General features: G+C 40.7%; 1 protein-coding gene across 1 annotated transcript in view; it reads right to left on the bottom strand.

Annotated features, from left to right (window-relative positions):
* DAB1 (DAB adaptor protein 1) overlaps nt 1-15654 on the bottom strand; it is a 282123-nt gene that overhangs the window by 115854 nt on the left and 150615 nt on the right. The window contains exon 4 of the mRNA XM_014793827.2: nt 15310-15408. Within this exon, the coding sequence (XP_014649313.1) occupies nt 15310-15408 (99 nt within the window). The remainder of the gene's footprint in view (nt 1-15309; nt 15409-15654) is intronic.

Raw genomic sequence — 15654 nt, 5'->3', positions numbered from 1 at the left:
CATGATCAAGGGCAAAATGGTGGTCCAGACAGTTAACACCTTGAGAACTGATAAGCCAAGCCCGGTGAGAAATCCAATTTCAGCCAATTCTCATGCCCTTTGGGCCTCATTGAGATCTGTAGGTAAAGCCAAAGGACCACTAGTGCCATGAGGATAAAAGACAGACTCTGCAATTAATTGTTACATTGACCACTGTGAGCAGATAATGAGATTAAGACAGAGATATTAACCAAAATTTAATATCAAAATGTTTAAAATTTTATAGTTTTAAAGAAATGCTAATACTCCATGCTGACAAATACGCAGTGAAACAGACAGTATTTGTACATCTGACAGTGTGACTTTCTAGAACATAATTTGACTCCCCCAAAAAATCAAAAGTCTTAAAAATATACATACATGTTGACCCAGTAATTCTGGAATTTAATGAAGGAAATAATCACAGATATGTATAAAAGATGTTCCCAAAGATGCAGATACTAACAATATGGTGTTTATTAAACTATCTTTCACTCATATGCTAGAATGCTTTACAGTGATTGAAAATGATATTATAGAAAAATATTTAATAAAAGAAAAGATGTAAATAAGTAAAAATGTAGATTACAAAACAGCATGTATAGTCTAATTTCAATTCTGAAAAAAAAATTATATTAGTGTAAAGAAGATGGATCTTACATACAACTAAAATATTGACTGGGTTTATGTCTAAGTGGTGGCATTTCCGATAATATTTATTTTCATCTTTACAACTTTTCTATATTTTGTAAATTTTCTACAATAAATCTATGCTACTTTTATAAAGGAAAAGCATTAAATATAAATAAGGATTAGGTTCCATCAATTATCACTGTGTGACTTTGGGCTGGCAATTAACCTCTCTGAGCTCCAGGTCCATCACCAGTAAAACTGCATGTGTAATACATATCTTGTAAGATCAATGTGAAGATTAGTTGTAAGAAAAAAAAAGTGAAAGTACTTTCAAAACTGCAAAGAGATTCTCAAACATAAGAGATCCTTTTTATCACTGTATCAGATGAAGTTTTTGTTAAGTGTTAGAGTGGTTGTACTATAGGCTACAGATAAGCAGAAAAAAACACAGGCACAGACTTTGACAGCATGGAAATCAACATGAAAGAGTATGCACGTCTTTTCACATGGGTGAATATATCATACTGCACAGAGTCATGAGATGATGCATCTCCAGGTCTCAGAGTCTCAGACACTCTCCTCGGACCCATTTATATAGAAGATGAAGTATCTTCTCCTTAAAAGTGAGGTTGTGACTGTCTTGAATTTAGACAATTACCAGTACCACTTTATTTTCAAAATTTTAAATATATAATTTCAAAATAGTCGGCACATGTCAGACATCATGAAAAATTCAGACCTCAGTCTCTGGAGGTGCAGGCATTTCATATTTAAATAGTGAGGCCATGCTTCCCTGGTAATTTCTTACAGATTTGAAATCTCCCGATTTTCTAAATAGTTTAAGAAGTCAAAGCCATTCTGGCAGACAAATCCCTGAGCTATGTGACTGAGGCAGCTGGGGGGATCCCACTAGAAATATGTGGCTGAAGCCATAGTACAGGAGCTGCCCACGGCTGAAACGGCTGCACATGCATCTGGCGTTGGGATCATCAGACAGACTGTGAGGCCCCAGGCTCGAGTCAGAGGTATGACATCACTGACCTTTGTCCTTAGTACCCAGAGCATTTCTATTCTCCTCCCACCCCCCACGTTTGTGGCTTCGTCCTATAGTTGATAGTGTGATTGTGAGGACTGAATGAGTCAGAGTGTGTAGTTCGCTCAGCACCGCAGACATAACACTCTCAGGTCATCCTCACCAGCTCTGCTGGGCGAACCTTTTCTCTCTTATCCCTCGGATCAAAGCATGCTTACTTACACATGCTCCAGGAACCTGGGTGCCCGGGCATCAAAATTCTGAGGTGTAGACCCCACAGGTCCCCAAAGGGACTCCCACCCTTGCGAGGGCTCCCCCTTCCCTGGCAGGGCACAGGATCAGTAGAAAAAGGCAAGCATTTCTGTCCTCTAGGAACTTATATTGTAAAGTTAGAGCTCCAACACAGAGCAGGATCTCAATAAACGTTAGTTCCTTTCCTTCTCCTCAGTTAGATCCTACCTTCCTTTCAATTTGCATAATATATTATACTTCTTTTATAGCAGTTATATTTTATATCTTAGACATAAAAGGTACTTGATAATGTCTTTGGAAAATATATATGGCAATGGGAAATAAGGGGCTATATATGCATGCATATGAGAGCAGGAGAAAAGGGATGACCGAGAAGATGAAGGTTAAGTTAGACGGATGGGGAGAGAGGAAAATCAGAGAAAACGTGTTACCTATGCAATATGGTTATTAACAACACAGGAAGCTGAGATTTAATACATTATATGCAACCTTTGATATATTTTATACAACCTTCTAAGGAACCCTGGAGAGGACAGATATGGCTGGAGCAAAATGGGTTGTATCACTGAAACCCACCAGCAGAGAGGGTGGAGCGGCCATTTTCTGTCTCAGGGAGACAACTGTTGACAGAATTTAATAACCAAAGGCTTTAGGTAGACACAGCTAGACAAGGAGGTGAATTAGAGGCTGTTAGACTTCCACAACGAGGAATTCAGTGCAATTCCACAAATATCTACTGGGAGCTTACAACATGCCAGGAGGTAGGAGATACAAGAATGATCAAATCATGGACTCTGCCCTAAAATTACTCAGTCTAGCATTTTTGTTTGTTTCTTTGTTTAAAGTTCTCCCCACCTTTCACATTTGCATATTTGCAAGTAATCAGGACATGCGAGGGCTCTACCAGTTTAGCATGGTTATTCCTAGTCTGTAGAAAAGCAGTGAAATGTGCAAGAAGACTATGAGTATAAGAAATAAAAATGTGAGGGCATGCAATTCACCTCACTGTTAATGCTAGAATTAAAATATACATAGTCAGTAATGACAGAACAAAAGAACAGAGGTGAAAAAGTATACCAGGAAACCAGTGATGTGTTTTATTCCAGGAAACATCTAAGTGTCAATGTAAGACACTTTCACACCAATTTCTTGGCCTTAGTCAGTAAACTGGGACGGTATGAAATAATGCAGCGGGCAGGGCACTCTTTCCCAGCTGAGACATCTTGGCAATTCACTGCACCTCTCTCAACCTCAGTGTCATTTTATATAAGCAAGAGATAATACCTCTATCTTGTAAGATTGCTATAAAGATTGGCTAGTTAATTACTGCTCTCATACTCCAGAAGAGAACACTGAGCTACTAAGAGATTCAGCGATTTACAAAAGTATGAAATGAGATGTGTGGAAAGCACTTACACAATGTGGGACAACAGTAAGCGTTATCATTATCATCATCATCACTATTATTGTCGTTGTTGTTTTTATCATTACAGTTCAACCCGCACTTTTGTAACTGAGTGACGATCAAATTCAGACCTTCTGACAGCAAACCCAGACCTCTTTCCATGACGTCGGTCATCGACACCTCAGGTCCCACCATGCACATTTCCTAGACAGAACACTCTCCTCTGAGAGGTCGATTTTGCAGGCTCTCACATTGACCCCATCTCTCGCTTGCTAAGAAAAACATTCCTGTATTGTACCCAGAACTGTTAATGCTGCTCCACATCAGGGGGACACCGAGAAGGACTTGAGAGAAGCACAAAGAACCACCATATCAGTGCTGCGCCTACTTACAGTTCACCACGTCGATGCAAACACCTCGGGCAACGGGTGTCTTTGTAGAAAGAGAAGCCAGATTAAATAACCAGGGTGCAGTCAAGGAAAATGAGTTTTAAATTAAAATTTAAAATAAATGTGCGAGGGCCGGCCCCGTGGTTTAGCGGTTAAGTGCGCATGCTCCGCTGCTGGCGGCCTGGGTTCAGATCCCGGGCGCGCACCGACGCACCGCTTCTCCGGCCATGCTGAGGCCGCATCCCACATACAGCAACTAGAAGGATGTGCAGCTATGACATACAACTATCTACTGGGGCTTTGGGGGACTAAATAAATAAATAAATTTTAAAATAAATGTGCGAGATAGAAAAACAATAAACAGTAGACCCCATATAAAGCAATCAGCCGTCTAAATAAAAGTGGAGACACCCAAACGGACAGCTCTGATTCGTCAAGTGTAACAGCCTCTGGAATTTGGATGAAAATTTTCAGAAGTGTCTTTCTCCATTACTCAGTTGACCCTCAAAACTACAGGTAGCTCCTAGAGCACGTTCATGTCTGTGATTTACAATGCCCGCGTGCCACAGGCCCTCTTGCAAAGGACAAAGAAAGTACAGTGGGAAAGACTCTGACCTTGCTTGACTGTTTCTTGTTCCATAGCATTTATCACTTTTTAACAGAGTATACTATTTATGCACGTCTACTCTTTCTTTTCTGCCTCCCCACATTAGAATGTAAACTCCACAAGGTAGGGACGTTCTGTTCATTCACCAATGTGTGCACATCCCTGAGAACACTCCTTGGCACACAGTAGGTGCTCAATGAATATCTGTTGAATGAATAAATGGATAAAAATTTAAGGGTAGTTCTGGTCAAGTGACTTAACCTCCCTGAATCCCAGTCATCTCGTCTGTAAAATGGGGATGATAATAATATGTAACTAGTAGATGGATCGCAAGAATTCAATGAGAAAAACATATGTGAAGCCCTTAGCACAGCGTCTGGCAATTAGTGCTTAACAATTGGTAGCAATAAGTATTCCTCAGAGCTGAATATTTATCTTCCAAGTTTCTGGAAAGCACTTCTACACCCATCCCAAAAGTCAGCCACCACGGAGCGGTGAATAAGTGCCCAGAGATGAAGAACAAGAGATCTTCATTTGCGCTCATGCTGCTCTCCCACAGTGCTCATAACGGGGTCAGAATGAAAAAATTAGCAGACTCCTTAATAATCATCCAGAACAGCTTCAGTAAACTATGGCTCATTGGCCGGCTACTTGTTTTTACAAATAAAGTTTTATCAGAACTCAGCCAAGCTCATTTGTACATATTGTCCGTGATGGCTTTCACGCGATAATGGCAAAATTAAATAGCTGCAAGAGACCACATGGCCTGCAAAGCCACATTCACTATTCGGCTTTTTAAGAAAAAGTTTGTGGAAGGATTCTCAGTTTTCAGATGAGGTAATAGAGTCCCAGAGAACAAGCAGATGAGCCACACTCAAGTCACACTGCATATTTAGGCTCTGCAACTTTGAGAGCAGTGGCTCACACAGCCCTTCAGAGGCCCAAACTGTAGCTCATAAATCTTCAGTCACAGGGCCTGTCTGCATGATGACAACCGGAAGGGCACTTGGACTTTTCTCCCTGGAGATCAAGTGAATGGTCACTTGCTTGCAAGAGGCCCTAACTATGCCCCTGAAGGAGAGAGATATCTCCACCGGGAGTTGAAAAGAACATGGGCTGTACCACCGTGCCACGCTGGGGTCGGTTCCCAGCTCTGCAATTTGTGGGGTATTTGGCCTTGTGCAAGTTCCTTACCCTCTCTGGGTCTCAGTTTCCTCATCTGTTTAATGGGAATAATAAGACTTTCTTAGTTGAGTTCTTAGGGGATTGAATTAAATGAGACCAAGCATGCAAAAGTAGCTAGCACAGAAAATATTACCTCTTTATCTCCTTAAAGACCAAAATTGATAAAATTATTCATTAAGGGAAAGACATTACATTTCTAAGTTTACCAAATCCTCTTGAAAACATTCATGGTCTCACTTTCCAGGGTAATATGAACATCCTTCTCCCCTGTCATGAATTATCCCCTGTCTAAATTATCTTTCAGAGGCAGCTTCCTGACAGAGCCAATTTATAAAAATATGTTGGTTTTGAGGTATAAATTGATTTTTTGTGATAAATTAAAATTCAATATCATCCAAAATGACACTAAGCATACAGAGACCCAATTTTTCCCCTTAGATGTTCATTCAGTCTCTTTGATATTAAAACGGATGTGGGGCTGCTGTTGGGCATGCAAGAGCCTGAACGTTGACGCAAACAAGCAAAGCGTTTGGAGAAGGTATAGAAAGAAAAGACTGTACAGAGAAAAAAAAGGCAAAATAAGGAAGTGGAGGGGGGAAGAGGACACCTCCTACCTCCTGTTTTGTGAGCATCAGGGAGTGACTCAGATCCGTCCCCAGTAGTGTCAGAGCCTAGGCGTTTTGCATATAATTCGCTGGGAGGTCTCAGGCGGCATTTCTCTTTGGGTTCTAGGTTTCTTCACTTGTAAATGAGTGGGTTAGTCAATGCCAAGGGACCTTCTATCCCTGATATCCTAGGACTGGGTAACTCTGCATCATGTACATTATTCCTTCTGTACTCACTGCCTGTGTATGAGTGTATGGCAAAATTAGCATCTTTGGTATGAGCATCTTGGGCTCCAATATCTGGCTCAGACAATTAGCATTTCATTATAAGTTGACTTATTCATTATTTCCTTGTTCCTTCCTTCCCTCTCTTTCATTCCATCCCTCCCTGCCTGCTTTTCTCCTTCCTCCAGTGTCCAATTAGCATCAGTGTCACATGCCAGGGCCTATGCTAGATACAACAATGGATGAGACAAGGTACCTTGTGGAGCACGTAGTCTGATGGGAGCATGAGTCAACTCACTATGATAGAGATGATCATGGGCTATGATAAAGGTGAGCACAGGATGCTAGGAACATTATGAAAGGATTTCTTAATCCCGCTGAGAGGACCTAAGAAAGTCCATACCAGAGAGGGGACAATAGAGCTAATAATATAATATTATTTAACAGCTAGAGCTTTTTATCATACCAGGCACTAATCTAAGTCTTAGGGGATTAAATTAAATCCTCATTTAATCTTGCACCAACCCTAAGACTGATAGGTACTTTTATTATCCCCATCTTACAGATGAGTAACAGAGGCACAAAGTCATTAAGAAAATTGCTTTCTGGCCACACAGTTGGCCAGGAGTAGCTCCAAGGCAGCCTGGATCTTGAATCCATGCTCCTTCCACTACGCCATTTAACCTCTCTGGTGCCAGTACCATACTGGTGAGTAGTGTGGGCTGTGGATTCAGACAGACCTGAGATGAATCCTGCTCAGAGGATGAAATGCGTAAAGCACTTAGTTTAATAAAGCATCTGGCCTGGAGAAAGGGCCTGATAAATGGTAATTGTTGTGCTGTATTGCTGCTGTTACTGTTGTTGACGTCACTGGACCCTGAAAAATGAGATGTTCACTGGGTAAAGAGAGGCAAAGGACATTCAAAGTGGAGAGGTTACCTTGAGCAAATCATGAAAGGTGGGCAGTGCATGGTATGCACAGGAAACAGTAAGATGGTACCCCTAGCATTCTGCTCATCCACTTATGATACTTCTAGATCTGCTACATACAGCTGGGCAGGGTGTGCACTGCCTAGCTCTAAGGGGAACCGGTCATGGGATAGTTACCAAAAATGTGTACACTTATTGCAACAGCTTCCCAGCAAATGGCAATGAGTCTTAAAGAAAGGGACCTTTTTCCTGATTTGCATACAAACGCATGTTATGGGCTAAGGGTGGCCTTGTAGTCACTGTACCTCCCTCATGCTATATCTAGTGCAGCTTCAGGGCCGCAGAGTACACTGCATAATAACTGAGGCTGTAATGGACAGAATTCCATCAAAACTCTTTGGTCTGACACTCCAGGCCTTCCAATCTGGCCCTTGCCTACCTTCTCAGTTTTCTCTCACTGATAGCAATCACACATCCTCCCATCCAGAACAACCGAGCACCTCACTCCTCTCCACACCTGCCTCCTTCATGATTTGCCACTTCAGGGCCTCAGTAAACACTCCCTGGGGTCCTTTTGGCCTGGACACTGATCTTGTTATATCGCCAACTCCAAACCCTGTCTATCCTTCAAGATTCAGCCTTTTCTTCCTAAATCAGTCCATATTTTTTTCAGATGAAAGAAATCACTTCTTATTTTGAACTTGCACGATAATTTTGTATCTTTCTCTCATTATACTCATTAGTCTTGCTTTGCGCTTTTAATTATGTATATAGGTCTCACCTCTGAGGCTATAAGTTTCTCAAAGGAAAGGTTTCAGGGTGGTTCATCTCTATCCACCAAGTAGAATGTCCTTTTCAGTCAGTAAGCGTTTGTGAAATGAATGAATGAAAATAAGTGAATGAACCAATGAAAATGGTAGTATGGTCTAGACGGAGGTTCTTAACCTTATCTGACCCAATACCTCCTTTTTTGTAACAAATATTTTGTAATTCTTCCTTTATTGTCTGGAAATGATTATATAATCTACGTACACAGATAAAGTTTCAGAAAATCAAAATGTCCTAATTATAACATAAAGGAGAAATAAAAGAAGATGACTTCTGATGAAAAATAATGTAAATTTCTACTTGGGGATAATAAAAACCTCCAAGAATTGTTGGGTGTATAAATGCTTAGTTACAACAACAACAGCAGCATATGATGGCATTGTCACATGTTTGCACTTCCTTATAATGAATACATTTGGGTTTGAGAGAGCATTCAACTCCATATTGTTGATGCTCTTTTCTTTATACTTGATATTTTTACAGGAGGGACAAATAAGTCAAGTGGTGGTGATCATGGGAGCTACACATGACACCACTCCAGCAGTGCCGTGCTGGTAACTCAGGTATGAAGAGCAGCACGGTGGCCTGGTTTTTCAAAATGATAAACAACTCTTGGTGAGGTTCCAACAAAACAAAGTACATATTTCTCACTTTAGTTGCACTTCTGAAAAATTCAGTATTATGGATATGGCACAAAAATACTTTGCTTATATGTAAAGTAGAGTTAGGTCGTAGATTCAGGTAATTATAAATAGGTTTTTCATCTACATGAATATCCGCTAAGACATTTGAAAGTCATCTGGCACAGGAAGCATTTCTTTCTCTTGTGTGTGACTGTCCTGTACATTGCAGAATGTCTAGCATCCTTGGCCCCTGACAAATTCTTGTATTACCACCCTCTCCCCCAAAAGCTGTAACAACCAAAAATGCCTACATAAATTTCCAAAACACCCATTACAAGGTCACAGCCAGTCAACTGGAGACGAGTTGAAGAAAAAGAAAGAAGTAAAAGAGTAAAAGAAAGAAAACAAGCTTAGGAGTTGTCAAATGTGAATCTGAATTCAATTCCTGCTACGCATAGTAGCACTGGGCAAGCCACTTACCCTTCCCATACCTTAGCTGACTCACCTGTAAAAAGGGGGGTGGGGAGGGGTAATAAAAACTTCCAAGAATTGTTGGGTGTCAAATGAGACAGGATCCACAAAAGCCTGCTATAAACCATACAGTCCTGCTCACAGGCCAGTCATTATCTAATCCAGTCTTGTGAGAGTCTTGTGTATTGTTTCAGTGGCTCCCAGGATGACAGGGATGTCACACAGACCTCCTGGTCCCAGCATCCTGCCCTACAGCCCCTTCATCATCCTCCTTGTCTCCCTCCCCAGCACCAGTTTCCCTTCCTCTACCTCCGCTGTTCTCCCCAAACCTCACTCAAAACATCCAGTTAGAACTGAAGGAAGTACAGTCCTACTTTTGAGGAGACACAAATAAGGTGACACCTGGTTTTCACTGAAGAATAAATTATTAAATCACCCCTGAAATTTAAGTGTAGCCATTGCATTTAAAACAGCATTACCCTCCATTATGAGGGACAATATTCAATCCCGGGCCACTCTTCCCTCTCCCCTGCTACGCCCTAGTTATTCTGTGTACATTTGCTGATTCTTAATCACTTAGCCAATTTATTTTTTGCGCAATAAGTATTATTGAGCACCTACTATGTGGGAATCATTGTGCTAACTGGATAGATAACAGTGATGAACAAAAAGATCCGGCCTTGTTCATCTGTGTGTTTGTAGAGGTGCTCAATAAATATTTCCTAAAGGGAAGAATGAATGAACACACATATCTTTCTCTTTTAGACATATGTGCATTTAGAAATCCAGTTTTCTCTTCCCTGACTTGCTTATCTGGTCCTCTCCAACTCACTCCTCCACTGCCAAGTCAGTGTGCTCTTTTCTGTGAAAAGCTTCCTGAATATTCTAGGCAAAGCTTGGTCTCAAGCCCCTGAGTACTGACAACTCCATGCTGTCAGTTCACTTTGTGACTCTAGTTTCACTGCCGGGCTGTGAACACCTCAGGGGCAAGGACCACGTCTTATTCACCTTTGTATCCCCAGGAAACAGAGCGTCACATGGCACAGAATAGGCATCCAATATGCTCTTGCCTGACCGTGTACTGTTATACTGCCAACATTCTACCCACAAGACAGTCCCAGTTGTAACTCCATCTTTTATATCTTCACTCAGGAAAGCTTATCAGAAGGAAACTGAATAGTGGTGACAATAAGACAGGGATAATATTGAATCTGCTCTAATATATATAAAAGGAAATAATTTATAAAATTTGGTATTGCTATCCTCTGAATGTTTATGTCCCTCTCAAATTCATATGCTGAAATTCCAACCCTTGAGGTGATGGTATTAAGAGGTGGGGCCTTTGGGAGGTGAGTAGGTCATAAGGGTGGAGCCCTCTTGAATGGGATTAGTTGCCTTATAAGAAGAGGCCCTAGAAAGCATCCTTGCCCCTCCCACCATGTAAGGACACAGCAAAAAGGTGCTGTGAGGAAGTGGGCTCTCATCAGACACTGAATCTGCTGGGGCCATGATCTCTGATTTCCCAGCCTCCAGAACTGTGAGAAATAAATGCTTGTTGTTTATAAGCAACCTAGTTTATGGTATTTTTGTTATAGCAGCCCAAACAGACTGAGACAGGTATGTTATTAGTAGTAATATCTTACTAGCATCAAGGATTCTGGACCAGACTACCTGGGTTGAATCTCAGCTCTGCCACTTATTAGCTGCATGACTTACATTATTTGGACCTCAGTGTTCTCATCTACAAAACAGTGATAATAATAGCATCTACTTCATGGAACTGTTGCAATATACCTAGAATGGTGCACACAGCAGTGCCTGATCAGTGTCGGCTGAACCAAACGAACCAGCAAAATTCATACGTGATTGTGGCAACAAGATGTTGCATCATCTTGAAAAGGTGATGCAGACCACTGCCCTCTTCCTGAGAAACAGACTTATCTTTAGGGTCCTGCAATATTTATGATTTTTTTATGGCATAAAATTATAATAATTCTATGGAATAAAATCATAAATGGGGAGAGAAGGGAGTCAATGAGTTTCCCTGGAAAGACACAGAATTTGGAGTTGGAAGGTCTGTTCTGAGTCTACGGCCAAGTCAGGGACACTCCCAGAATCTCAGTTTCTTTATCTGTGAAACGAAGATGACATGGCTCTTGCCTTGGTGTCCATTGGTCTAATCTGAGCATCTAGTAACTTACTGACATAAAACCATTACTACTCATAATTTGCTACCACTCCTACTATTACTAATAACGATAAGTTTATATATGACATTTTCTGCATTTCCACTGATCTCTTTGATATATTAGCAATACCTAGGTATCTGAAAATATGAACAGCTTTTAATATTGATTTATTCCCTGAAACATGCTAATAATAAAACAAAATTTACTCATATCAAGATTGGAATCAAGAACACTTTGAAATTCAAGACAAGGTGTAAATTGCTGCAAAGGGTCTTTTTAATTGGGATCAAAACATTTTTGACAGCTTTTGGATTTTAAAATTCTAGCTATTGTCACGTTCTGCAAATGTTTCTTTTCTTAGTTTGCAAAAAAAAAAAAAATGCAGTCAAGCTTGAGCAGGAACACTTTAGATATGATAAACAAGGAAGATTTGTCATTCCAAATGACAAAGACCCTGTTTTCAATTTCTTTGATATGTAGGACAAATACTTCACTTAGACTCCTATCCTGCACAATTCAGTCAGTCCCCTGCTGGGCAATGACAAAGGTTTAGTAAACTGTTCCTGCTCATAATCTCCAGCAGAGGTTTTGAAAAACCTCCATTTAGCTGAAGATAAACCACATCAATGGGGATGACTTTAAGGGAGAAACAGAATCTTAAAACTAGTCTCAGTAATCAACTTAGACGTGACTTTGTTCAATAACTCATCCTCTACTTGACTCCCTTCCACAATTTCCTCATCATATGGTTGTTGCTTGAATACTCCTAGCGATGGTGAACTCGTTTGCACAGAAGGTGGTCCATCTAACTGTTGAACAGCTGTGATTGGTAGAAAATTCTTACTCATAAACTAAAACTGCTTCTTAGAAACTTCTATCACCTGGTCTTGGTTCTAATCCTTGAGTCACACAGAACAAGTCAGCTCCTTATTCTACTAGACAACGTTTTGGAGAAATGAACATTATAATATGGGGGTGCTCTGTCCCCTATTGTCTCTACTTCAGGCTTAGTTCAATCCTCTCCACCAGTTTTCCCCAGACTCCTGTTGAGGCGTATTAGCAAGCTAAGGTTGCAGAAGCTGGATGCTACAGAGGCCTAATGTTAATCAAACAGAACTGGAGTAGACTAAGCACACACAACTCATTTAACTCTGCCTTCATCCTGATTCTCCACTAGGGATCTGACATTTTTTCCCACAAAGCCGAACGGCTTTGGGCTGAAATAATGATTTTACTGTTGTTCTCTTTGTATCCAGCTAAAGAATCAAAAACAGTGTCATAAAGTTTGGTGGTATCATTCTTTGTGGCCAGTTGAGTGACCCTTGAGTGAGGATTTAAACCGCCTCTTCTCATCAGTTACAATTTGGTGATTACGACTTGAACTGTCTGGGCACAGCCTATTTGATGGTGGGGTACATGATGGAAGAACAAAGTCCCAAAACATGGCCCCGGGGACAAGATAAAGTGTCTGATACTCTGTCTCACTCCTGTCCCTTTGGTTACGCCAGTTGTCATGGTGATGGGCAGGCATGGAATTTGGAGGAGACTAGAGATGATGACATAATATTGGGGCATATGAATCATCGTGAAAGGCTTGACCCACATTACTTGGCTTCCTACCATAAACGATACCAAGGAATCAATAATATCTTCCACATTTCTACAAGCCCAAAGCTCTCTGCCTCCCACGTATCACCCAGGAGCCCAGGAGGCCACATCTGTGTTGAGAAGCCTTGGTTGAGCATAGTCTCCAGTCTCCCAGCTGCCCTGGTCTCCCTCATCAGGATATTCTTTGCTTTGCTTGTAATCTTTTTAAAATGTGAAGTTCAAAACTGAGCACAGGTCTCCAAACTATAGTCTGCCCAGGAAAAGGGAAAACTTCCCTGGCTTCAGAAACCCTATTTTTATTAGGGCAGGAGAGGCTTCCATTAGGCTCTTAATCTCGCTGCATTCAAGCTCCTTTACTACAGATGCTCTTGCCCTCGTTCTGAACTCCCTTCTACCAAGGCATCCCCAGGTAGGCCCATCTTTCTCTACACAGAGAGGTCAACTGCATTGATTTTTGACTCAGGCCTGAAGGCTAAATCCCAGTTCTGCTGCCTACACGCTGGGTGAACTTGGGAAAGTCACTTATCCTGAGAGAGAACAGGTATTGTGGTTAAGTAAAAAGACTCATGAGCCAAACTGCCCGGGTTCTAATCCTGTCTCCACCACCACTTACTTTCAGCAAGTTACATATACTTTTCCTTCCTCAATATCTTCAACTAGAAAATGGAGACAGGGTTGTTGGCAGGATTAAATGAGTTGGTACTCATCAAGGGCTTACAACAATGTCTGGCACATATTATGTGCTCGATGAAATAACTATTATTATTATCTCACAAGACTGTTGTGAAGACAAAACTGAATAATGTATATAAAGTGACTAATATGTACCTAGTAGATAGTAGTTACTCAATAAATGGGAGTTATTATTACTAGTGATTTTTTATTGTGGTAAAATATACATAACAATTTTCTCATCATAACCATTTTAAGTGTACAGTTCAGTGGCATAAAGTACATTCACAGTGTTGTGTAACCATAATAGCCACCCATCACTGGCACTGTTTTCCTCTTCCCAAACTTAAATTCTGTGCTCATTAAACACTAACCCTTCATCGCCCCTCCCCCCAGGCCCTGGCAACTACCAGTCTACTTTCCATTTCTATGAACTTGACTCCTCCAGATAACTCATATAAGTGGAATCCTACAGAATTTGTCTTTTTGTGACTGGCTTATTTTACTTTGCATAATATCTTCAAGGTTCATCCATGTTGTAGCATATGTCAGAACTTCCTTCTTTTTTATTGCTCAATAATATTCCATTGTATGTAAAACCACATTTTGTTTATCCATTCATCCATTGATGGACACTTGGGGTGCTTCCACCTTTTGGCTATTTGGGAATAATGCTGCTATGAACATGGGTGTACCAATATCTGTTCTATTACTAGTTATTCAGGAGTAACTTTTCTTCAAGAAAACCCATTTTTACTGCTATCATCCTACTACCTATAGGGTATCCTAATATGAGTCACACAAAGGGGAGAAAATAATAATGCAAAATGACTCAATTTAAGTAAATTGGCTAGTTAAGTATTATTTATACAGTGCTTGATAAATTATCTTGTGAAGTTGAAAGGAGGTGGTATATGTGGAGGTATTTTACAGGCTGTAAAGCTCTGAATAAATAAAAGGAAAAATACGTCCATTTGACTCCCACTCTCTTGACAAAACAGATCATAGAAGGTTTTTCTGTTTTTCCCTTACCATCAATGAACAGGACAATGTCAGGCAAGCCCTGGGGATAAATCTGGGAGCTAATTGCCCCTGGGAGGTTGATGAAAACACAAATCAATTCTTTGGTGGGTTCAACAAACATTATCAGCCCTTACATTTCCTGGTCAGTGACAGATTTTTTTGAGATTGAAAACTCCATTTATTCTTTTTGATTACAGCAATTGCAAGGTGCCACAGGTTCAACTTAAGAGGGTCTGGACGCTCTGACCGAGTCAAAAGACCTCCATGTGTCTCCGGCTAGGACAGATGTCATTAAAGTTGCCAACGCACAAAGAAATTTAACTTAAACTGTCACATTACCCATCGCTCTTCAAAGCTCATCAATCTCCCATTAGATTACCAGAACTATGTGACACTTTTATCACAATTACACTATAAGAAACACGGTGCAGTCACACTGCGGCCAAGTCAGGGAAGAGCCTCCCTTTGATGGACGATCACAGTTGATCAAGTTTATCAGTTGCTTTATGTGTTTTTATGCTTGTTTGATATTCCTGCCCAGAGAGTAGAGGCTTTTAAGGGCACACCTGTCAATGGATTCAATTTCACAATGCCATGTGATTCTTTTACTTACCCCTGTCTTCTCATCAAAGATTTTGATCCCTCCAAAGGAGATGGTTAAAAAGATTTTCTGTTTGTGTTCTCCTTTGGAACGAGCGCCAGCAACAACGCCCTGTTGAAAGGAAGGACATGGTTTTTACTTCAGTGTTTTCATTTGAAAATTCCCTCTGGTCCCAAAGGCATGTCAGATACCATCAACCAATGCTACCAATCATGCACACTCCTTTCCCTTCGCCCCTTCCACGTTTCCCTACCAGATGTGCTCGCGTCTTCTTGATGTTTTAGAGTAATATATATCCTAGCTGTTCTAACGTTGTATAAATAGGTATCTGAACATCAATTCATTTGACTAATCAAG

Source organism: Ceratotherium simum, chromosome 22 (genome assembly GCF_057802395.1).
Source record: "Ceratotherium simum simum isolate JZ-2026a chromosome 22, ASM5780239v1, whole genome shotgun sequence".
NCBI lineage: Eukaryota > Metazoa > Chordata > Mammalia > Perissodactyla > Rhinocerotidae > Ceratotherium > Ceratotherium simum.
This window is presented reverse-complemented; position numbering and strand designations above follow the sequence as displayed.